Source organism: Brassica rapa, chromosome A10, assembly GCF_000309985.2.
Source record: "Brassica rapa cultivar Chiifu-401-42 chromosome A10, CAAS_Brap_v3.01, whole genome shotgun sequence".
Classification (NCBI taxonomy): domain Eukaryota; kingdom Viridiplantae; phylum Streptophyta; class Magnoliopsida; order Brassicales; family Brassicaceae; genus Brassica; species Brassica rapa.
The window spans coordinates 13,531,736-13,555,534 of record NC_024804.2 but is presented as its reverse complement, the minus strand read 5'-3'; the positions used below and the strand labels follow the sequence as shown (position 1 = coordinate 13,555,534).

At 33.9% G+C, this 23,799-nt stretch overlaps 6 protein-coding genes across 8 annotated transcripts; 4 read left to right on the top strand and 2 right to left on the bottom strand.

Moving 5' to 3' along the window:
- The first annotated feature begins 123 nt into the window (after positions 1-123).
- Positions 124-2,255, top strand: LOC103845469. 2 transcript variants are annotated; one of them, XM_033282955.1, is made up of 3 exons: positions 925-981; positions 1,113-1,344; positions 1,473-2,255. In XM_033282955.1, the coding sequence occupies exons 1-3, from the start codon at positions 925-927 to the stop codon at positions 2,195-2,197; spliced, it is 1,014 nt and encodes a 337-aa protein (XP_033138846.1). In that variant the 3' UTR covers positions 2,198-2,255. The 2 variants fall into 2 exon arrangements, with proteins under 2 accessions (XP_009120585.1, XP_033138846.1); XM_009122337.3 differs by having other exon boundaries at positions 124-1,344.
- Positions 2,256-3,451: 1,196 nt separating this feature from the next.
- Positions 3,452-4,731, top strand: LOC103845468. The gene is made up of 2 exons (XM_009122336.3): positions 3,452-3,784; positions 3,868-4,731. Exons 1-2 carry the CDS (start codon positions 3,511-3,513, stop codon positions 4,590-4,592), a joined length of 999 nt encoding a protein of 332 aa, XP_009120584.1. The 5' UTR covers positions 3,452-3,510; the 3' UTR covers positions 4,593-4,731.
- Positions 4,732-4,852: 121 nt separating this feature from the next.
- Positions 4,853-6,854, bottom strand: LOC103845467 (dehydrodolichyl diphosphate synthase 8). Its single transcript, XM_009122335.3, has one exon. The coding sequence runs from the start codon at positions 5,835-5,837 to the stop codon at positions 5,007-5,009; it is 831 nt and encodes a 276-aa protein (XP_009120583.1). The 5' UTR covers positions 5,838-6,854; the 3' UTR covers positions 4,853-5,006.
- A 1,570-nt stretch (positions 6,855-8,424) lies between these two features.
- Positions 8,425-9,661, bottom strand: LOC103845465 (dehydrodolichyl diphosphate synthase 8). The gene has a single exon (XM_009122333.3). The coding sequence runs from the start codon at positions 9,419-9,421 to the stop codon at positions 8,606-8,608; it is 816 nt and encodes a 271-aa protein (XP_009120581.1). The 5' UTR covers positions 9,422-9,661; the 3' UTR covers positions 8,425-8,605.
- A 349-nt stretch (positions 9,662-10,010) lies between these two features.
- On the top strand, positions 10,011-10,788 carry LOC103845464 (protein transport protein Sec61 subunit beta). The gene has a single exon (XM_009122332.3). The coding sequence runs from the start codon at positions 10,237-10,239 to the stop codon at positions 10,564-10,566; it is 330 nt and encodes a 109-aa protein (XP_009120580.1). The 5' UTR covers positions 10,011-10,236; the 3' UTR covers positions 10,567-10,788.
- Positions 10,789-15,737: 4,949 nt separating this feature from the next.
- Positions 15,738-19,843, top strand: LOC103845463 (auxin response factor 4). 2 transcript variants are annotated; one of them, XM_009122330.3, is made up of 12 exons: positions 15,738-16,543; positions 16,668-16,724; positions 16,955-17,140; positions 17,241-17,325; positions 17,397-17,487; positions 17,595-17,756; positions 17,842-17,961; positions 18,046-18,121; positions 18,215-18,383; positions 18,480-19,120; positions 19,199-19,389; positions 19,468-19,843. In XM_009122330.3, the coding sequence occupies exons 1-12, from the start codon at positions 16,205-16,207 to the stop codon at positions 19,628-19,630; spliced, it is 2,280 nt and encodes a 759-aa protein (XP_009120578.2). In that variant the 5' UTR covers positions 15,738-16,204; the 3' UTR covers positions 19,631-19,843. The 2 variants fall into 2 exon arrangements, with proteins under 2 accessions (XP_009120578.2, XP_009120579.2); XM_009122331.3 differs by having other exon boundaries at positions 15,741-16,543; positions 18,483-19,120.
- The last annotated feature ends 3,956 nt before the right edge of the window (positions 19,844-23,799 follow it).

Here is a 23,799-nt window from a genome sequence, read left to right as displayed (position 1 = left end):
TTGGTTCAAGAGTTTAGATGCTAAATGGTTGATTATAAACCGGTCAACTGTTATGGCGTGTTTGACTTTTCTTTGGTATCTTGGAAAGGTGCATGCTTGTTGGAGTGGGCGGTTTGTGGACCAATAAAAGTGAATAACACAGTTTCTTGGAATACACACATTTACAGACATGTAGGGGCTTTCTTCTTCATTTAAGGCATCCTCACGTTCTAGCTTACTCGTTTCTTGGACAGAAAGGCATCAAGAACAAACAATTATGTTATCTTTCATAAAAGTTTATAGAGTAATATATTGATGTCGGTCGTAACACTTGGAAGAAAATTTTGAATTTAAACAAAAAGTAACACAGAATAGAAATGAATTTTGGATTGTTACCAACCTTATTATAGTGGATCAATTTATAAATTTTAAAAGGAAAAGTGAATAAATATGAAATAACGTTTTGATCATGAAGCTTAAAGAAATGGGTGAATAACAATGTGAACATATAAATACGTAAGTTTTTGATAAAATTAAATTAATCTTCTAGCTAATAGTTTTGATGTTGACGCTTTCATCAAGTAGGGCTTTTTGACTTGAGATGAACTCAAAGGAGTCGGCTTCTTTCTTAAGATGAAGCAAGAGATATATTATCATATGAGGTTTTGAAATGTCAACTCATTTCTCTCTTCACTCTATAAAATCCCTCCTCCTGCAACAACATTCCACCACAAGAAGAAAAAAAACATCTTAAGAAACAAAATAAGAAGAATCCAAATAAGAAGACTTCAACTTGAGAGATGGAGCACAGAAAGTCATATGTGCTTGCAGCTCTCTTCGCATTGCTTCTCTTGACCGAAGTTGTCATTGCTGCTAGCGATGGCGGCAAAGGCAACGGTAACAACGGGCAAGGTGGACAAGTAGACAAGGGTAACGGAGGTTATGATGGTAAAGGCAAAGGTAATGGTAATGGTAATGGTAATGGTAACGGTAACGGTAACGGTCCAAAGGACAAGGAGAAGAAGGATAAGGACAAGAAGGACAAGGAAAGGAAGGAGAAAGAGAAGAAGGACAAGGAGGAAAAAGCAAAGAAGGACAAGGAGAGGAAGGAAAAGGAGAAGAAGGAAAAAGAGAGGAAGGAGAAAGAGAAGAGGGACAAGGAGCAGAGTGAAGCAGCTGCTAGATACAGGATGCTTTCACCGTTGCGTACAGGACAAGAGCAGGCCATGTGCCAGGGTCAGAGTGCATGTTATTACAAGACTCTTGTGTGTCCTGGTGAATGCCCCAAGAGGAAGCCCACCAAGAACAGAAACACTAAAGGTTGCTTCATTGATTGCACCAGCAAATGCGAAGCTACATGCAAATGTAAGTGCATTCTATTACAATCAGTCTCCTTTGCTTCTCACACAAGTAACAAGAACATATATAGATTACTTGTGGTACAAGGAAGGGGTTGTTAACTTACACACCAAGTAACTTTTTTTTTTTTACAGGGAGAAAAACTAACTGCAACGGGTACGGTTCTCTCTGCTACGACCCTAGATTTGTTGGAGGAGATGGTAGGATGTTCTATTTCCATGGATCCAAAGGAGGAAACTTTGCGATCGTTTCAGACAACAACCTCCAGATCAACGCTCACTTCATCGGTACAAGACCCGTTGGAAGAACAAGAGACTTCACATGGGTTCAAGCCCTAAATGTCATGTTCGAAAACCACAAGCTCGTGATCACAGCCAACAAAGTGACTCAATGGGATGAAAACACCGACGCCTTTACCATCAGACACAACGACGAACTCATCACACTACCTGAAGATGAACAATCCGAATGGAGGGCAAATTCAGGACAAAGAGAGATCGTCATCGAAAGAACCGACGAGAGAAACAGCGTGAGAGTACTTGTCTCTGGTCTTGTTCAGATGGACATCAAAGTGAGACCAATAGGGAAAGAAGAAGACAGAGTTCACAACTACCAGTTGCCTCAGGATGATGCTTTTGCTCATCTTGAGACTCAGTTCAAGTTCTTAGACCTAAGCGAGTTCGTTGAGGGTGTTTTGGGGAAAACCTACCGTCCTGATTACGTTAGCACGGCCAAGACTGGTGTCCCAATGCCTGTGATGGGAGGAGAAGACAAGTATCAAACGCCTTCTCTGTTCTCTCCTACTTGCAGACTCTGCAGGTTTAAGCCTCAAGAACAACCCCTCTCTGCTGATATCTAATGAAAAGAAAGATAAGTATGGAAACTTCTATCTTTTTTATTAATTTCATGCAAAATTCATATTTTATATGTTTTGTTTGAAAAATATTTATATTCATGAAAAGTAATGTAATAAAGAGCCAAGAATATATTTGGCTAGTTTCCAATGTTTTTGAGGGTTTAAGAAATGTAAGACGTTTCTTGCGCCAGAAGCAAACCCTTGATTTCTGAATTTTCCCTTGTTGCTTTGTTGTGTGTTTCAATACGAATACGTTTTAAAAAATAAGTATAAAATAACTATACTGTGTGTATATTCAGGCATTTGAATATGAGATTGTATTTCTTGGATCCAGTTTTTTGTATCTTCTTCAGTACTTTGGAAGCAAGTGTATTTCTGGGGGTTTTCAAGAACAACTGGAGATGCTTAAAGGACACTACTCTTTTCGTTAGAACTTATAAATCAAAAACAAAAATTAGATTTAAATAATCAAATAAGTCAGTACTAATAAAAATAGGGTTGCAATTTTCTAGGCATAGATTCATGTGAACAAGTAAATTAAATTATGTTACAGATCACATGAGTACATGACTTCAAATACCAATCTACTTGTAAAATTATAATCATATGAAATAATGTCAACTCCATAATGAATAAATTGCATGTGTAGATCCCGTCTTCAATGGCTCTCACTAGCTTCTCAGCCCCTTGATCTACGAATAGATATTGTGGAAAAACATATATAATCCATGGCGCACAGATATAGTGAAAAAGTTGAAATGCTCTATATTTACAGGAACACCATAACATATTTATGTTATACATCGCCGTAAAAAGATGTAAACGCATTTCAAGTTCAAACGTTTGTTCTAAAGCATTCCAGTGACTTGAAAATAGGTCATATTAAGTACTAACACAACATTCTACAAATGCATCAACTTTTTGATGTTACATTTCTCTAAACTACCAAGTAACAACCCTTTTTATTTTTTTTTGGTGCAAAACCCTTTTTTTTTATGGTCTAATGGATTCACACTTTGTAGTTACCAAACTTATCTTCTTCTTTTTTTTCTCAAGTAATTAAATATTCAAGTCAAGGTTTTGAATCGAGTAGTGGTTCTCCCAAAGGATTTAATAAACAAAAGGTCGAAGCTGTTTCTTCATGTGGTTTGATCAAATCAGGACCGTTAATTAAGCCGCTCTCTGCTGCTAACTTCCAGCCTATCTTCTCTATAAGAACACTCCCTCCACTTCTCTCAAATCAAAATACAAATAAATCTAAAAACTAAACACTCTTTTCTTTTCTCAAGACGTTAGCATCTTGAAGAACAAGAAACATGTCGCGAGTCCTAGTGATTTTCATCGTTCTTGTCTCTGTTTCAGCCGTTTCAGCAGCAAAGAAAGGTGCTTATGATGCAGCTTCAACGAACTACAAGGTGTTGTCTCCACTTGGCTCAGGCCAAGAACGAGTTCAATGCTTGGCGAGAGGATACTGCAGCCAGAAGATCCTCATTTGTCCCAAGGAATGCCCCCAAAGGAAACCTCAGATGAACAAGAAGGAAAAAGCATGTTTCATCGATTGTAGCAGCAAATGTGAAGTTACATGCAAATGTAAGTGTCACAAAATGTATTTTGTAACTCTTATGGATGTGAGACTCCTAACACATTTGGACTTGTGTGTGTTGTTTGAGCAGGGAGGATAGCAAACTGCAATGGATATGGTTCTTTATGTTACGATCCAAGATTTGTAGGAGGAGATGGAACGATGTTCTACTTCCACGGAAACAAAGACGGCAACTTCGCCATCGTCTCTGACGAGAATCTTCAAATCAACGCACATTTTATCGGTACAAGACCTGCTGGTAGAACCAGAGACTTCACATGGGTCCAAGCCTTCTCAGTCATGTTCGATACTCACAACCTAGTCATCGCTGCCAAGAAGGTTTCCTCTTGGGACGACTCTGTAGACTCTCTTGTCGTGAGATGGAACGGGGAAGAAGTTGAAGTCCCCACAGGAGGTGAAGCGGAGTGGAGAATCAATCTTGAAGAAAGGGAAGTTGTTGTTGAGAGAACTGATGTGAGGAATAACGTGAGAGTCACGGTATCTGGTATTGTTCAGATGGATATTAAGGTTAGACCAATAGGGAAAGAGGAAGACAGAGTTCATAACTATCAGTTGCCTGAAGGTGATGTCTTTGCTCATCTTGAGACTCAGTTTAAGTTCTTTAGCTTGAGTGATCTCGTTGAGGGTGTGTTGGGGAAAACATATAGGCCTGGATACGTTAGTCCGGTTAAGATTGGAGTCCCTATGCCAATGATGGGTGGAGAAGACAAGTATCAGACTCCTTCTCTGTTCTCACCTCTCTGTAATGTCTGCAGGTTCCAAGGCAAACCTGGTCCTGGAGTGGCTAAGTACTAACTGTTCAAAGATCTGTTTGTTTTTTGTTAATCGAAATGTGTTTACTTTGTAGTGTTTAAGCATCGTAAAATCAAGATGTTCTGTGTCTTTTGGTTTTTATTTGGATTCAATACCTAATAAGAATGATTTTCTTCTGTTTTTTTTTTCTTGTTCATATTCATCGTTTCTTGTGGCACAAGAAACATTCACAAGAAACATGTAACTCCATCGTAGATGTTAAAAGTTCATGCTAGGGCTCAGGACGGGTTATGGACAAAGCGTAATGAAACACTAACTAAATTTTACAAATTTTAAAGAACTAATATACATTGGTTTTATGCAACTACTTTGTAAAAACATTTTTTTTATTAATACTTAATTTAAAATGTTTATTGTCCTATAATCTGTTCTGCTAGGGTTCAACTTAATAACTATCTAGTCAAGTTTTTGCTTCTTCTGCAAGTAATCGTGCATCCTCTGGAATTTAAGAATGGCCCAAACCAAATGCCAAAGACCTAACTCCGGCCAAAGAGCTGCCGTGGTATGAAGAAGAGACCTTGAACTCTGCCAAGTCATGAAGTTACTCAGCCTATCTATTCCTCCTGATCTTATTACAAGATCCGGATCAGGAACAATTGATGTATACATACACTCTTCAACATCGCTCATCTCCAAGACCAGAGGGCTATCTCCATCCACACACTTCCTTACACAAGATTCTCTAATAGCCTGAACAATCTCGTGACTTGTGCTGTACGCAACGATAACCACAGCCACTAAACCCCTATTCTCTTCAGTAAGTTCCATCAGTCTCTGAGCTGCGACTTTAAGACGCTCGTTTAGCAAATTCAAATCACCAGCAAAGATCACTTTCAAATCCTTTAGATTCCCGGAGATAGCTTGATCGATTGTGAGCTCGATTTTCTCAAGCATCAGATCCATCATACACTTGACTTCTTCAGGCTCTCTCTTGAAATTATCGATACCAAAGGCGTAGAGTGTGACGTACGGCACACCAATCTCTTGGCAGTACTGAAGAACATATGTTACGGATACGAAACCGGCTCTGTGTCCTGCGTCTAGGCCTTGAAGATTATGTTTCTTGGCGAATCTGCGGTTACCATCCATGATGAATGATATGTGGTTAGGGATTGGACCGACGCATAGAACTTTGAATATGAATCTCCTCATTACAGTCATGAAAGCATTGAAGAGTTTAGAGAATTCACCTACTTGTTCTCGGGTGTTCATCTTGGCAATAAACATTTTAAATTAAGTATTAATTAGGTTTTATTTAAAATTGGAGAACACTTGGGTTTTATTTTATTTTATAGTTGCTGTGAGTGAAACATAAACAAGAGATATGGAGTTTGTTTTTGGGAGGAAAATGTAAATAGAATGAGCATATGATATGGCTGATTTCTTGGAACGGGAGAAAATGGCTGATCAATGACTCTTCTTAGTTTAACAAATATGTAATGTCTCCGCTTATAACAATATAACTTAATTTAGTAAGTAGAATTTTTATTACTGAAAAACATAATATAATAGCATGACCAATGGGTAATAATATCTTGGGAAAGAGTATCTAGTTGTGTTAATATTATTAGTTGTAAAATAATTGAATTAGCAAACTCATGAAAAGAGTATCTCGTACGAGTGCCCTTAAGTGCCTCTACCACCCTGCGTCCCCCACGCCCTTCATTCAGTTTATGAGCTTCACTATCTGTATGATCCATGTATTAATTTTTGGAATGCCAAAGACTTATTTATTATTCTTACAGTTACCTCATAATCTTTTTATGTACTCTGGCTTCCCTCCCACCATATAAGAATCATTTTCCAATATAACATCCGTCATTTTTTTTACTCCAATAAGCACGATTAATTTTGGAATTCTCACCAAATTGATTCTCCACTCTCTTGTTGTGAGATGTAACGTTCCGACAGAAGGTAAAGCAGAATGGAGAATCAATCTTGAAGAAAGAGAAATTGTTGTTGAGAGAACAGATGAGAGGAATAACGTGAGAGTCACGTATCTGGTATTTTTTCAGATGGATATTAAGATTAGACCAATACGGAAAGAAGAAGACAGAGTTCATAACTATCAGTTGCCTGAAGATGATGTTTTTGCTCATCTAGAAAGGTCAGTAGCTCAATTAGAAAAGACTATGTCAATTGTAGGGAAAAGTGCCAATTTCGACCCAAACTATTTCAGTCGTGCCAAATACGACCCGAACAATTGATCAGTGCCAAATACGACCTCAACTCAATTATAATTCAAAAAAACTACCCGAACTTCTTAAAACGTGCCTAAATCTACATTGACTCTAACAGAAGTTAGTCAACCGTTAACAAGATAAAACGACGTCGTTTGGTATACGAGGAAAAGTGCCAATTTCGACCCCAACACTCTCAATCGTGCCAAATAAGACCCGAACAAATGGTCAGTGCCAAAAACGACCTCAACTCAATTATAGTTTAAAAAAAAATTATCCAATTTTTTCTAAAACGTGTCTAAATTACATTAACTCTAACAGAAGTTAATCAACTTTTAACAAAGATAAGACGATGTTGTTTTGATATATGTATTTTTTTAGAAAATATGTTCATTTCGGGATTCAAATCCGTGCTGAGATATCCTTTTAAAGGGGCACACTAACAACTAGACTAAAATAATTTTTTGAAATATTATTACAAATTTGAAATTATATAAACTATTATTATTCTTCATCTTATCCAATTTAAAATTTTGGTGACAATTTTTTCTGATTTATATAAATACAGTAACGATTTTAGTCTAGTTGTTAGTGTGCCCCTTTAAAAGGATATCCCAGCACGGATTTGAATCCCGAAATGAACATATTTTTTAAAAAAATACATATATCAAAACAACATCGTCTTATCTTTGTTAAAAGTTGATTAACTTCTGTTAGAGTTAATGTAGATTTAGACACGTTTTAGAAAAAAATTGGATAATTTTTTTTAAATTATAATTGAGTTGAGGTCGTTTTTGGCACTGACCATTTGTTCGGGTCTTATTTGGCACGATTGAGAGTGTTGGAGTCGAAATTGGCACTTTTCCTCGTATATCAAACGACGTCGTTTTATCTTGTTAACGGTTGACTAACTTCTGTTAGAGTCAATGTAGATTTATGCACGTTTTAAGAAGTTCGGGTAGTTTTTTTGAATTATAATTGAGTTGAGGTCGTATTTGGCACTGATCAATTGTTCGGGTCGTATTTGGCACGACTGAAATAGTTTGGGTCGAAATTGGCACTTTTCCCGTCAATTGTATTAGAGGTCCCTCAGTTTAAGTGATTGATGAGACGAAACTAATATTATATGTTATGGTTTTAGGTTTGGCGGAAATTGTGGGCTTCGGTCCAAACTTCATGGTATTCCAAACAAAAAAAAAGATAATGTTTTTGCTCATCTGGAGACTCAGTTTAAGTTCTTTAACCTGAGTGATCTCTTCGAGGGAGTTTTGGGAAAACATATATGCCTGGATAAGTTAGTCCGGTTAAGATTGGAGTGCTGATGCCAACTATGGGTGGAGAAGACAAGTATCAGACTCCTCTGTTCTCACCTCTCTGTAATATCTGAAGGTTCCAAGGCAAACCTGGTCCCGGTGTGGCTAGGTTCTAAAATTTTCAAATGTTTATTTGTTTTTATTTATCGAAATATGTTTAAATTTTAGTGTTTTAGCATAGTTGAATCGATCATCTTGTCTTTCGGATTTTTTGGAAATCCAGTGCATAATAAGGATGATTTCTTAGGTTTTCTCGTCCTATCTATCATTTCTTGTGCCACAAGAAACATGTAACTCCAACATAAGTGTTAAGAGTTCATGTTAGGACCGGTTTTGGACAAAGCATAATGACACATTCTTCCTAGTCCCAAAATTTTAAAAATGAATACATAGGTTCTCTATGCATCTACTTTATAAAAACAAATTTTATTAATAATTAATTTAATATGTTTTATGTCCTCATAAATCTGTCCGACCATGCTGGTATTTAAGTTAAACCTATTTAGTCGAGTTTTTGCTTCTTCTGCAAGTAATTTTGCATCCTCTGGAATTTAAGAATAGCCCAAACCAAATGCCAAAGACCTAGCTCCGGCCAAAGAGCAGCCGTGGTATGAAGGAGAGACCTTGAAGTCTGCCAAGTCATGAAGTTACTCAGCCGATCTCGTCCTCCTGTTCTTATTACAAGAGCAGGATCAGGAACAATTGATGTATACATACACTCTTCAATATCACTCACCTCCAAAACCTGAGGACTATCTCCATCACCACACTTCCTCACACAAGATTCTCTAATAGCGTGAACAATCTCGTGACTTGTGCTGTAAGCAACGCAAACCACAACCATTAAACCTTTATTCTCCTCAGTAACTTCCATCAGTCTCTGCGCTGCGGCTTTAAGACGCTCGTTTAACATATTCAAATCACCAATAAAGATCACTTTCAATTTGTTTAGATTTCCGGAGATAGCTTGGTCGATTGTGAGCTCGATTTTCTCCAGCATCAGATCCATCACACACTTGACTTCTTCAGGTTCTCTCCTGAAATTATCGTGTCCAAAGGCGTAGAGTGTGACGTACGGTACTTCAATCTCTTGGCAGTACTGAAGAACATGTGTTACGGATACAAAACCAGCTCTGTGTCCTGCGTCTAGGTCTTGAAGATTGTGTTTCTTGGCGAATCTGCGGTTTCCATCCATTATGAATGAGATGTGATTAGGTATTGGACCGACGCATAGAACTTTGAATATGAATCTCCTCATTACAGTCATGAAACCATTGTAGAGTTTAGAGAATTCACCTACTTCTTCTCGGGTATTCATCTTGGCTTATATGGTTATGGGAATGGAGAATGGCAGAACAGTTAAGTTTTATTTTTGTATACTTGGTGTGAGTGAATATAAAAAAGAGAGATATGAAGTTTGTTCTTGGGAGGGAATGCAAATGGAATGAGCATATGATATGGCTGATTTTTAGGGGAAGGGAGAAAATGGGTGATCAATGACTCTTGATATGATTAAAACAGTATAACTTTTTTATTTATTTTGATTTATTTTATAATATACACTATTGGTTTATCTTGTCAATTTTGATAGGAACACACTTAGTAATACAACGTGGACTGTTCTCGAAATATTTTCTAATTCGGATATGTAATGCTTTGTTACTAATTTATCATGTAAATTGTCTGGATAGAAACACAGACCCAAATTTCGCATATATGTGTAATTTTTGTTTAAAATGAGGTTCAAACTTAAGGTGAAAGTTTTTTTTACACATTTTCAGGTTTGGCTTATCACTTAACCACAGCCATGCAGCATACAGTTTCTTAATGAAAAGAACATAATTTTCTAAACATAGGGCCCAATATAAACTGGGCTTGGATACCCAAAACCATCCCCAAATCGTATTGTGTAATTATAGAAAACATTCCCTAAATACTATCGAACAAGATTCATCTTCCCGTGACTACCGCCCAAAAAAAGTCGTTGGGAGTATTCTATATAATGTAGTTTTATATACATACTACAACTCCCACGTCTCTTCCTCTTCTTCATCAACATTCTATCATACACCACCACCAAAGATTTGACTTTTCGTATACCATTTTGTCTCTTCTCCGTCCAACACAGCAAGAATGGCTAAAGGCTCCTCCCAGTCCCAACAATCAACCTCCACCGCCTCCTCAGCCTCCCGTCCCGGTCTGGCTGCTCCTCGTGGATCCGCCGCCGCTACGGCTGGCATGCGTCGCCGCAAGCTCGGTGGCGGGGGAGGCGCATCGGCAGGGGGAGGATCCGGTGCAGGAGGAGGATCGAACAACATGCTGAGGTTCTACACGGATGAAGCTCCAGGTTTGAAGATATCACCGACGGTTGTTCTCATAATGAGTCTCTGTTTCATCGGTTTTGTCACCGCTCTTCACGTCTTTGGAAAGCTCTACCTTCACAAGTCCGGATCCAAAGCTTAGATCTTGTCATCTTGATCTTCTCCAATGTATGTTGCTGAGTTTTCTTTTTTTGTCCGTCTTCTGAATCCTTTTTTGGTCGATCTTGATCTTGATCTTGATCCATGTAAGTCTTTAAACGTTGAATAAAACATGTTAGTTTTTTTGTGTGGAAATTTGTGTTTAAGTCTTGAAATGTATATAGTACGAGTTATATTATCTTAATTGTGTAAAGATTCTTCCTAATCAATTGCTCTCTGTTTTCAAACTTAGCCTCGATCTTGGTTCAGATTAATTTTGTATGAAGCTTAAAATAATCCAAAGGTGCATGTGCTAATTCCGGGAATGCGTTATGTTGTGTTTCATGACAGCTTCTAATTGAATGGTTAACGCCGATTATATATATTTTTTAACTCTTTCATTCCATTAACCAGTAAACGAAGGTTACAAAAGGGATCTGAATAAATCCAAATTGACAACAAAGAGCATAAGACTTTAACAAAAGAAATATCTTAGCCAAATTGACAACAAGGTCAAAGCCGATTCAAAATAGGCTGTACTAACTTGTCCGTGAAAAATGCCCAATCAAGGAACTCAATTTAGAGAAATCGGCCCGCATTTAGCCTAGTAGGATCCATAGGCCCATGAGAGATGATGGAGATCACTTCCAAGAACCAAAGTTTTCATACTTGGTTCATGAAAATATGAATATCTTATTTGTAACATTACATATTAATGGGGTCAAGCTAGCTACTAGACTGAGATCTTTAGAACAACATATATAGCAAAAGTGTTTAAAATAACTTCATGTTGGCATGAGAGAGACATGAGGATCCAAACACGAAATGTAATAATTCGATATCGACGACAATTACTCGTACAAATTAATTAATAATATTCCATCAACTCAGTTCAAATGGTTTGTTCCAAAAACCTCATAATACAGTTTTTTCTTTTCTTTTCTTTCTGGTTTGTAAAACTTTTTGGTAAAATCAAATCATCCATACTAGGAAAGATGGATATTCAAAAGATGATGAGATTTTAGATTCTTATAAAGGGTTATATAACAAGGAACTGGGAATGTAGAGTTTGGTACTGGAAGTTTGAATTTATATTTAAGGTCGAAACTTTCACTCAAATGCACATTTTTATCTGTTATATATTATAACCTTTAACTAAAAGCAGAAAAAACAAGAAGAAAATAGGACCCAACTTTAACGTAGGCTCCAAATTGACAAATTGCTTTCTCCTTATGGGATACCATTTGTCTCTACAATTTTCCTTTTTCTGATGGACCCGCTTTTCTTATCACAAGTTGATATATGAATCCTACCTAACCTGTTTTAGTTTTAACGACTGTCTGTACTGTAAGCTTATCTTATGGTTAATCAACGTTTTTTAGTCAAATTCAACATGTCTAATCTTCTACAAAGTAGTGCTTTACTTAGTAATCGACTAAGAAACAAACAAAACATATTATCATTATTCTTATCACATGCTTCAAAAGTTTTTAAGGATCTATACTCATTTTTATATTATGCGTTTGATATAGTAACTACACAAAAGTAAAATCGTGTGCTATAAATATCGTTTCACTTACATGATATGCGTGTATATATAATTGTAGAGAGATGATATATACTATGCTCAAAGCTTAGGTCATTTTTAGGGCTGGCTGTATTTTCGTTTATTATAGAGATCAATCGAGCATAGCTTCGAGAACGGTTGCAAACACACAAAATTCCAATTTACAAATTTCACCTGTGTAGACTCTAGACCTACCACAACCAGTCCTAAAATGCTAAATGTTTGTGTAGCGTAAGTTTTACAATTTACATACTATTGAGTTCAAATTCACTATTTGCCATGGTTTAATGCGGAACCGCAATTTACTATAACATGTAAAAAGGAAAAGTCATAAATTTTTTACAGAAAATAATTATAAAATGAGTGAGGGAGGAAGCGAGGAGTGTCTTTAATCGTATTGATACAGAGACACTTGTGACTTTAATAAAGTCATTGGCGTTGCTTTGTCGTTTTCACGACAATTTTTTTTTGACACGACGTCTCCTAATTATCCACCACTGTCTTTCCTTTTTCTTTATATTTCTCTGTAAAAACATATAGATTTTTTCTAATATAATAATCTATATCTTGTGGCATTTAAAAATCTTTATTAATTATTTTTGTTTTGTTTGATGTTATGCATCCATAAATATTGGCCGTCGAAATCTATAAGAACACATGCTAAACCGATTGTATATCTTATATATTAGCTATTCTTTTGGTCAGCTATCTTATATTAGCTTAAACTATACATCTAACATCTGCAAAAAAAAACATTGCATTTAAATCTAACCTGATAAAATATAAATACAATGACAACACAAAGCAATGGGTACGAACTACGAAGTACCAATAGTAGAAACATGCAGAATCATTTTCACCAATAATGTTTATTTGTAAGTGGTTCGAACCAAATTGTCTTATAGCATAATATTAGAACATTTCACCGAGAAAACCGTTATCGTTGAGAACAATTTACTTAAGAAAAACAATTGTAACGAATTACATTTATTTTCATATTTCAAATAGAATATTATATAAATCTCACAGTCACGTATTTTATGAGTATTTATTAGATGAGACTAGACTACACATACATATAGATTTACTATAATCCAATATTAATATTGTTTACTAGAACTAGAATTTAATAGTTCTTGTTTCTATTTTAAGAAGGAATTAAAAAACAAATCCAATCATATTTGTTTACAGGTTGCATTAAAATATATGAAATGAAATAGATGCACCAAACTATATATACTAATTTTAATATTAGCCTTGTAAGCAATTTTTTTTTAAAAAATTTTGTAAGCAAATGTGATTTTAGTAAAGAAAGAAGCATGGAAATGATATGATCCGATCCCTTCTTTTTTCACAAATAAATGATAATATTTTGACTAGAAAGTTATGAGTAGTAGACAGAATAATATGGTGATCGTATCACTAAGATTAAGAGAATTACACGTTTCGAACTATGGTGTAATATTAGAATAAATAAGATATATTTGTAATCAAATTAGAATAGTAATTAAGTACTAAAGGAAAAGAAAGAACATTGAGCTAATTTAGAAGGAACAATAAAGAGAATTACACGTTTCGAGCTGTGGTATGCTATTAGAATTAATAAGATACTAGATTTTGATCCGCGTTTTCAAAGCGCGGATTTATTTTTGTTTTTTTTTCAATTGACAAATATTTAGTAAATGTGACATTTCATATATTTGTGTTTTATTTTATAAAAGACTTAAAATTTTATTTTTATTTATCGTATTTCATTTTAAATGACTATTTATGTTAAAAAAATTAAACTTTATTTTTTTAATGAATTAAGTTGGTATAACTCTGATAAATTAATTTTATTACGGGTTTAATATTTTAATAAAAAAATTATATACTTTTAATAAAGATTTATACTTTTCAATAAAAAAATTCAATTATTTTTATGAATGCTTAAATTATATTAAGAAAAGAAAAAAAATAATAATTAAGAATAGTTGAAAAAAAATTATTTGAACTTGGACTCAATGGCCCAAAGGAAAAAAAAAAGTGAGAATTGAATCTGATTTTTTAATAGGCCCAAATGGCCCAAGAGAGATTTGATTTGGGCTGGATCCAAAAATAATGACCCAATATAGATTTGTTATTAATATTACTTAATTGCCTTTAATGAAACATGCAATGTTAGTGAATGAAACATGCCCCTAAGGTAATTATGACAATAGTATCCTGTTTTAATATTATAGATATTTGTAATCAAATTAGAATAGTAATTAAGTACAAAAGAAAAAAGAAAGAATATTAAGCTAGTTTTAGAAGGCTTGATAAAGAGAATTACACGTTTCTAGTTGTGATGTAGTATTACAATAAATAAGATATATTTCTAATCAAATTAGAATAATAATTAAGTACTAAAGAAAAATAGAGATATTAGGCTAATTTGAGAATTAGTTGCCCAGCAACAAAAAGAAGAGGAGAAAATGAGAAAATGTGGGACCAAAGGGCAGCAAATATCAAGGGGGGTTATTGTTAGTTGTTGGGACTCACTCAGTCATTCAGAACTCAGAAGAGACTCATTCTTCCTCCCTCTCCCATCCCATCATCCTTTTTGTTTTTGTTATTTTCTTATCAACAAAGCAACTAAAAACACTAAATAAGTTAAACCATTTGTCAGTGACAAAAAAAAAGGTTAAACCATTTGTTTGATAAAAAAAAAAAGTTAAACCATTTGCTAACCAATCCTATATGAAAACTCCCAATATCCCCCGCATTAAAAATAAGCAAAAGTTCATCCAAAATGGCTTTAAGAAATTTTAATATTCCATATTTTTCCTTTCAAATTATAATATTGTTAAATAAACCACTAAAACAAACTTATATTTCAGTTCCAAATTTTCTCCCAATAAATAGTAGTATATTAGTAGAAATTACTGAATAAGTTGGTGTGCTTATTTGATATAGATTTTAACACTCTGAAAAGTTTTCTTTTGTATTGTTTAATTAATAACAAAGAGAGAAAAGTGCTTTTGATACAAAATTGAAAGGAGCCTAGTCTTCTGTCTCTAGCTGGTTGGTTGGCTCTTAACAACGCAATTAAAAAGAACAAAAAAGTAATAGCAAAAGTTGATCAAAATTTTAGAATAAAAAAATTTAATACATAATCAGTAAAGAAAGAACAAAGATAGATTCCAAAGAGATACTGTTTCCTTTGCAAAAATTTAAATCAATTTGTGTTTTTTTTTTTTTAATTCTTGAAAAGCTAAGCATTTAAAAAAGCTAAAATTAATTAAGATGTCATAATATTAAACAGTTAAATTAAACGATTAGTGGATAATATCTAGAGAGATGATCAAAAGAGTAGATTCATCCACAAAATTTGAAGCAGAAAAAATCAGACGATTAGTGGAATAGTTTAAGCTAATCTCAAGCTTCTTAATAGCAACATATCTTATTTTAACCAAAATTGGAAGTAATTAGCAAAGAAATGTAAACTTTTTTTGGGTGCAAACGTGTGTGTATATTAATATAAATATAGTTTTGTTGATAAATCTATTTAGGTGAATGAATATTTATTTATTTTATTGAGAAAAGAAAAGAAAATAATAAAGTAAGAAGAAGGCGAAAGAGAGTGCAGGTGTGTGGGTTCTGTCCTGTCTTGGCTTTTGTCTCCCCCGCTTATCTCTCTCCCTCTTGGCTTTTACTTCACTTTATTTTCTCTAAATTTACTTTTCTTTAAATATATTTTTCTTTTATCATCTGCAATCTATCTTATGTCTGTTCCTTCTGCTCCCTCTTCTCAGTACCTGCAAATGGAGGAAGACGAATCTTACTTTGAAACCCTCCTTCTCATTTGATGCCCTTTCCCCTTCTCTCTCTCTATAACTCTTGCTTCCACAATCTTATATACTTTCATCTTTCACATCAATTGAAAACATTCAGTTTGCTTCTTCTTCTTTCCTGTGATATCTAGCCTGAAACGAGGAGAGGGCTTCTGTCACTTCAAGCAAGAATTTTGCAAACTTTCCTTTGATGGGTTTTACTTGTTTTGTTGTAATTTGATTCCAAAAAGCAATCTTTTTTTTGTTTTTAATTTGTCTCCATGGAGTTTGACTTGAATACTGAGTTTGCGGAGGTGGAGGAAGAGGAGAATGATAAGGGTAAGAGGCTTGGAGTTTCACCGTCATCATCTTCTTCATGCTCTTCTGGTTCATCATCATCATCTTCTACCACAGCTTCTGCTTCCTCCATATACTCTGAGCTGTGGCATGCTTGTGCTGGTCCTCTCACTTCTCTTCCCAAGAAAGGCAATGTAGTTGTGTATTTCCCACAGGGTCATTTGGAGCAAGGCGCTATGGTTTCTTACTCGTCTCCTCTTGATATCCCTAAACTTGATCTCAGTCCTCAAATCTTCTGCAGAGTGGCTAATGTTCACTTGCTTGTAAGTCTGTCTTAATCATTTAGCTAAAAAAAAAAATTCCTTTTGTGTTACTCTTTACTATTATTGAACAAGTCCTAATTGTGGTAATTGGTATAAAAATTTGGTTTCTTTTGTGGGAGAAAAGGCTAATAAGGAAACTGATGAGGTCTATACTCAAGTCACTCTGCTTCCACTTCAAGAGGTAGCTCTTTTTACTTAACTGCTTGTTCTTTGAGAATGTAATTGATGTTTGGAAGAAGCAAACTCATATGTTGTGTCTATACAAAGCATCCTATCCCATTGGAAGTAGAGTAATCTGATATCACTAGTGTAATTCCATATTGTAGGTGAGATTTAGATGCTACTGTAGAATAGTTTGTTTGGTCTTCTGTGAGGATGATATGTTGAATGAAACATCTTTTGGTATTATAGTTATCAGTGCTAAATGGGGAAGGCAAAGAGGTGAGGGAGTTAGGAGGGGATGAAGAGAAGAACGGAAGCTCATCTGTCAAAAAGACACCACATATGTTTTGCAAAACCTTAACAGCTTCTGACACAAGCACCCATGGAGGCTTCTCTGTACCTAGAAGAGCCGCTGAAGATTGTTTCGCTCCTCTTGTATGGTTCTTTAGATCTCTTTTTTTTTTTTACTTTTTTCTCCTGAGAGGTGTGGCCTTCTTGTTACAATCCTTACTTGTCATTTTTCCACTGATGTTAGGACTATAAGCAACAGAGGCCATCTCAAGAGCTCATTGCAAAGGATCTCCATGGAGTAGAGTGGAAGTTTCGGCATATCTATAGAGGTGTGAGTTGTTTCTTTCTTTTTCTTGTCAATGAAACCCAAATGTTAAGTTCTGTCTCTTTGGTAATATAGGTCAACCAAGGAGGCATCTGCTCACCACTGGTTGGAGTATCTTTGTTAGTCAAAAGAGTCTTGTCTCTGGTGATGCTGTTCTCTTTCTGAGGTAACCATAACCTTTCAGTTTATCAGACCCTGATGTTTTTCCCTCTTCATTTAGCGGTTTGAGTTTCTTTCTGAGGTATACTCATTTCTAAACATCTACGTTTGTAGAGATGAAAATGGAGAGCTGAGGTTAGGAATCAGAAGATCTGCACGGCCAAGAAACGGACTTCCTGATTCAATCATTCAGAAGTATTCATCTTCCAGCATCCTCTCTCTTGTGGCTAATGCTGTATCTAACAAAAGCATGTTTCATGTGTTTTACAGTCCACGGTAAACATACAATGATATTGCCACTAGTAACGAATCTTAACTTGCTTTAAAAGGTTATAACGTTGATTCATGGGTTTATATGCAGAGCTACTCACTCAGAGTTTGTGATTCCTTATGAGAAGTATATCACAAGCATCAAGAATCCCATTTGCATAGGCACAAGGTTCAGAATGCGGTTTGAAATGGACGATTCTCCTGAGAGAAGGTATTATTATTATTATTACTATCTTGCTTCTTTCTTTGTGCTGTTGCTAGTTTTCTTGGAAGACAACGCTTCTGTTTCTTGCAGATGTGCTGGTGTAGTGACTGGAGTCTGTGACATGGATCCGTATAGGTGGCCGAACTCTAAATGGAGGTGCTTGTTGGTGAGAGTCCTCCCTCAGTTATTTGATGTTTCTGTCTTTCAACATGTATACAAGCTTTTTTTGATAATCCAAGACCACACATATGTTTGGTAGGTGCGTTGGGATGAGTCTTTTATGAGTGATCACCAAGAAAGAGTTTCCCCTTGGGAGATTGATCCTTCGGGTTCTCTCCCACCTTTAAGCATTCAGTCATCTCCAAGGCCCAAAAGGCCTTGGGCAGGTCTACTGGGTACTACTACTCCACAAGGAAACCCCATAACCGGTAAACAAAACACACATCTCTTGTCTTTGGAAGATATGTTTTTGCAATTTTCTTTAGTGGTGCTGATGAATTGATAAACTGTTATTGGTTTGAAAGCAGAAAGGGGTGGTTTTTTGGACTTTGAGGAGTCAGTTAGACCCTCTAAGGTCTTGCAAGGTCAAGAAAATATAGGTTCTGCAACATCATCATCACCTTTACAAGGTTTTGATGTTATGAACCGACGGATACTGGATTTTGCTGGGATGCAGCAGTCCCATGCTAATCCACTTCTTTTATCAAGTAGAGTGAAGGATCGGTTTGGTGAGTTTGTAGACTCTACGTCCCTGGACCTGGATAGGTTTCCAAGGGTCTTGCAAGGTCAAGAAATTTGCTCACTTCGGTCATTCCCTCAAATAGCTGGTCTCAGTCCAGGAAAAGCTAGTCTTGGATACAATGGTGCCTTTGCTTATCAAGCCAACAAGACGAGTTTCTATCCACTAGCGTCCCAAGGGATTAGGAGCTCTCATATTCCATATCAGAGTGCTGGAGACAAATCTTTGAGTCACCCTTCTAGTAGAAAGTTTGATGCACAGGGTGAAGGTGGTGGCCTACCGAAGATTGATATGATGGGAGCAGAGAAAGGCAGAGAGGTTAATATGAATGCTTCGACTACAGGTTGTAAGCTTTTTGGATTCTCCTTACCTGTGGGGACACCTGCATCAAACCAGCAAAGCTCAAGCAAAAGGATCTGTACAAAGGTAAAAAAACATCATCTCTTTTTCTTGGGAGCTGCATTTCTAGATGTGTCTCTTATGTATTATGATTTCTTGTGTAAGGTTCACAAGCAAGGAAGCCTGGTGGGGAGAGCTATTGATTTGTCACGACTAAACGGATACAATGATCTCCTTACTGAGCTTGAACGCCTCTTCAACATGGAAGGGCTTCTCAGGGATCCTGAAAAAGGATGGAGGATCTTGTACACTGATAGTGAGAACGATATGATGGTCGTTGGTGATGATCCATGGCAGTAAGTTTTCTTTTTCCATGTCTTCTAAAAGCTCAATCACCACTTGAAAATGATTTTATTTGTGCTGTGTGGGGACAGTGATTTCTGCAGTGTGGTGTTGAAGATACATTTATACACGAAAGAGGAAGTGGAGAATGGGAATGATGATAACAGGAGTTGTTTAGAACAAGCAGCTCTCATGATGGAAGCTTCAAAGTCATCCTCTGTTAGCCAGCCTGATTCTTCTCCAACAGGTCACTAGGGTTTGTTTGATATATAAAAGCAAACCAGAAAAAGAAAGGCTTTGTTATTTTGTACTTTTCAAGTGTGTTTTTGCTTATTTTGTACTTTTCAAGTGTGTCTGCATGGATTTGGATCGTTTAACTCTTTAATGATTTGTGATTTATGGTAATGTGTGTGGACAATGCCGATGTACTAGTTAAGTTGCAATATTATGTGCGTTGGCTTTGAGGTCTCCAATAAAGTTACAATATATTGTTTTTCAAAAAAAGAAAAAAAAGGTTACAATATATTGTAATGACACATAATCCATATAAGATATTTTATCCGTCAACGTAGCCTGGGGCTACTGATCCGGATATCCAAGAAATTCGGGGTATCTGGATCCGTCGGATCCGTGAATTTGATATTAGGATCCGAATTCATGGTTTCTGGATATCTGGATTTTAGATATCTGTTCCGATATTCTATTACTCGCGGATATCCGGATCCGGATCCATAAAAATAATTAAAAATAATAATTTTTCTAAATACTAATTTTTAAATATAATATATAAATCAAATATTTATAAATATATTTATATATGTCTATAATATTGTAAAACCTAAAATATAATATTATAAGATTAATTCATGTATAAATATTAATATATCAAATATAAATATTAATGAAATTTAAAAATTTAATATATTTTAAAAATACGGATCCGGATCTGGATATCCAGACCTAAAAATTAAAATATCCGGATTCAGATTCGGTTTGGACGGATCCAAAATTTTACTATCCGGATTCGGATCCGGACATCCCGAATCTCCTATTTTCGGAGCGGATCCGAAACGGATCTCGGATCGAATCCGGATCTCGGATCGAATCCGGATCTCGGATAAAAAGTCTCAGACCTGAGGATAGCCACCACTGGACGTGGGAGGCCTGTCTGGTTGTGCTTTTGGTTTGAAATGAAAGAACTTGTTTACGTCATAAATGGTATCAGTAAAGGCCAGCTCTCTCTCGACCATAAGAGAGACTAGAGTCCAAACCCAAACTCCTCCTAATAAACAAAAAGAAAAAAAAAACATAGATAGCCTAATTTAAGAAAAAAGTGTATAATTTTTAGTAGATGGGTTCGAACCCGCCATTTCTGTCTCTAGATCTGATAGTTGAACCTATACCAATTAAACTCCTGTATTATTTTGTACTAATATAAATCAAATTCATTTATAATTTTTATATAATATTGTTAAGTGTAATTTTGGTTAGTTATTTTCTTGCTTCTCAGTTTTTTTTCCCAGAAAGTATTATTAATTCCTTTTCCACTTTTTTTCTTTTCTGACCAGATGAAAACGAACTAAAAAGGAAGAAAGACAACTTACAAAAAAACTGCAATCTACAGTATTGTAACAAATTCAATTTACATTATTACCAAAAGATATAACAGCCCAATTGGTATAGGCTCAACTATTAGAGTTAGAGCTTGTAGGTTAACTAGTAAATAATTGTTTCAGTGAGTTTGAATTGCCGTATTTGTAAATAAATAATTTATTTATATCTGAAATTTTTAACTGTTCAAATTAAGTAAAAACTAGATTTAAACCTGCACATCTGTGCGAATATATTTTATTTTTTAAAATAACATTTAAAATATAAAATAAGTTATAGATATATATATTTAATATCAATTCTATGTATATAATATTATTTTGAAATTTTTTTCTTTGTTGAAATTTGTTTTTGATGAAATTGTACATAATATTTTTGCTTTTTTATTTAAATATTAGTTTTATATGAATTAATTCAAATTTTATTAGACTTTTTTGGTTCAGAAAATTTTATTTTCGAAATGTTTGTGTGTGACTAAATTAATTATTTTTTTGATAAAACTAAATTAAATTAAATTATTGAATATTATATTTTTAAATATTATTTTATTTAATATATTATATTTCAGTTCGGTTTTTTATTTATACTACAAAAAAACAAAAATAAAATGTTACAGCCAATAATATATTATTTCTTTTGTTTTATATAAAATTTAATATGATAATTTAAAAATAATTGGGCTACACCATTTAATTTCAAAATTAATTACTGATATATATATATATAAAATATGGTCTAGGCTAAACATGATAAACAATCAAACAATAATTGTCAAATAGAAATATATCTTTCTTGTCTTAGAAATGTTATTATTTAGATGTATATTATTTTTGTTAGAAAATATCATATATGAGTAAATTGTTAAGAAAATATTATATATGAGTAAATTTAGGATGTTTAGTTAAGTTTCTAATGAACGGTCTAACATAGACTTTTTGTATGATAGATAAAAAATAGGATCCTAAATTAATAGATTAGATTAAGTAAAGTACAATATGTTTGTATAATGTTTTAAACACATTAAATGTATTTTAACCATATTATCAACCAAATATGGTAGCTTAATTAGTTTTTTTTTTTTCAGCGGTAGCTTAATTAGTAAATATTTGTTTTAATGAGTTTGAATTCCCATATTTTATAAATAAACACTTTATTTATAAAACTACGTATGTTTGACTAGTTTCTATTTATATCAACTCAGTTAAGCACTAAAGTTAAAATAATTCGTTATATTTGAACCTATTAACTGTTCAGATTGAGTAAAGTACAATATGTTTGAATTATGTTTCAAACACATTAAATTTTGTCAGCAAATGAAGAAAAAAACTAATAAATATGTTTTACCCATAATACCAACCAAACATGGTAGTTCAATTGGTAAAGGTTTGTTTTAGTGGGTTTGAATCCCCATATTTTGTAAATAAACAATTTATTTTTAAAACTACGTATGTTTGACTAATTTTTATTTAGATCAACTCAGTTAAGTACTAAATTTAAATTTATGTGTTATATCTCAATTTTTAACTGCTCAGATTGAGTAAAGTACAATATGGTTGTATTATGTTATGTTTAAAACACATTAAATATCGTCAGCAAATAATGACAAAAATTAATAAATATCTTTTAACCATAATACCAACCAACATGGTAGCTTAACTAGTAAAAGTTTGTTTTAATCGGCTTACATCCCCATATTTTGTAAGGAAACAATTTATTTTTAAAACTACGTATGTTTGACTAATTTCCATTTAGAAATTCAATTAAGCACTAAATTAAAAAAAAATAGTTATATTTGAATTTTTTAACTTGTCAGACTGGATAAACTACAATATGTTTGTGTTATGGTTAAAACACATTAAATGTCGTCAGCAAATGACGACAAAATTAATAAATATGTTTTAACCATAATAAGAACCAAACATGGTAGTTTAACTCGTATAGATTTGTTCGGTGGGTTTAAATCTCATTTATTATATAAAAATAATTTATTTTAAAACTATGTATGTTTGACTAATTTTTATTTAGATCAACTCAATTAAGCACTAAAGTTAAAATTTATTCGTTATATTTAAATCTTTTAATTGTTCAGATTGAGTAAAATACAATATGTTTGTATTATGTTTAAAACACATTAAATGTCCTCAGCAAATGATGACAAAATTAATAAATGTGTTTTAACCATAATGCCAAACAAACATTATCTCGCTTAACTAGTAATAATTTGTTTCAGTGGATTTGAATCCCCATATTTTGTAAAGAAACAATTTGTTTTTAAAACTACGTATGTTTTATTAATTTTCATTTAGATCAACTCAATTAAGCACTAAAATTATAATTAATGTGTTATATCTTAAACTTTTAACTGTTCAGTTTGAATAAAGTACAATAAATTTGTAGTATGTTTAAAAAACATTAAATGTCGTCAACAAATAATGACAAAATTAATAAATGTCTTTTAACCATAATACCAACCAAGCATGGTAGATTAACTGGAAAAAGTTTTTTTTAATCGGCTTAAATCTCCATATTTTGTAAAGAAACAAATTATTTTTAAAACTACGTATGTTTGACTTTCCATTTAGATCAACTCAACTAACCACTAAAGTTAAAAAAAGTCATTACATTTAAATCTTTTAACTACTCAGATTGGGTAAACTACAATATGTTTATATTGTGGTTAAAACACATTAAATGTTGTCAGCAAATGACGACAAAATTAATAAATATGTTTTAACCATAATATCAACCAAACATGATAGTTTAACTGGTAAAGATTGTTTCAGTAGGTTTGAATCTCATATATTATATAAAAA

Coding starts and splice junctions, on each gene's coding strand:
- LOC103845469 (XM_009122337.3), top strand. CDS start 780: ATGGAGCACAGAAAGTCATATGTGCTTGCAGCTCTCTTCGCATTGCTT. Junction 1,345..1,472: donor ATGCGAAGCTACATGCAAAT/GTAAGTGCATTC, acceptor TTTTTTTTACAG/GGAGAAAAACTAACTGCAAC.
- LOC103845468 (XM_009122336.3), top strand. CDS start 3,511: ATGTCGCGAGTCCTAGTGATTTTCATCGTTCTTGTCTCTGTTTCAGCC. Junction 3,785..3,867: donor ATGTGAAGTTACATGCAAAT/GTAAGTGTCACA, acceptor TTGTTTGAGCAG/GGAGGATAGCAAACTGCAAT.
- LOC103845467 (XM_009122335.3), bottom strand. CDS start 5,837: ATGTTTATTGCCAAGATGAACACCCGAGAACAAGTAGGTGAATTCTCT.
- LOC103845465 (XM_009122333.3), bottom strand. CDS start 9,421: ATGAATACCCGAGAAGAAGTAGGTGAATTCTCTAAACTCTACAATGGT.
- LOC103845464 (XM_009122332.3), top strand. CDS start 10,237: ATGGCTAAAGGCTCCTCCCAGTCCCAACAATCAACCTCCACCGCCTCC.
- LOC103845463 (XM_009122330.3), top strand. CDS start 16,205: ATGGAGTTTGACTTGAATACTGAGTTTGCGGAGGTGGAGGAAGAGGAG. Junction 16,544..16,667: donor TGGCTAATGTTCACTTGCTT/GTAAGTCTGTCT, acceptor GTGGGAGAAAAG/GCTAATAAGGAAACTGATGA. Junction 18,384..18,479: donor ACAAGGAAACCCCATAACCG/GTAAACAAAACA, acceptor TTGGTTTGAAAG/CAGAAAGGGGTGGTTTTTTG.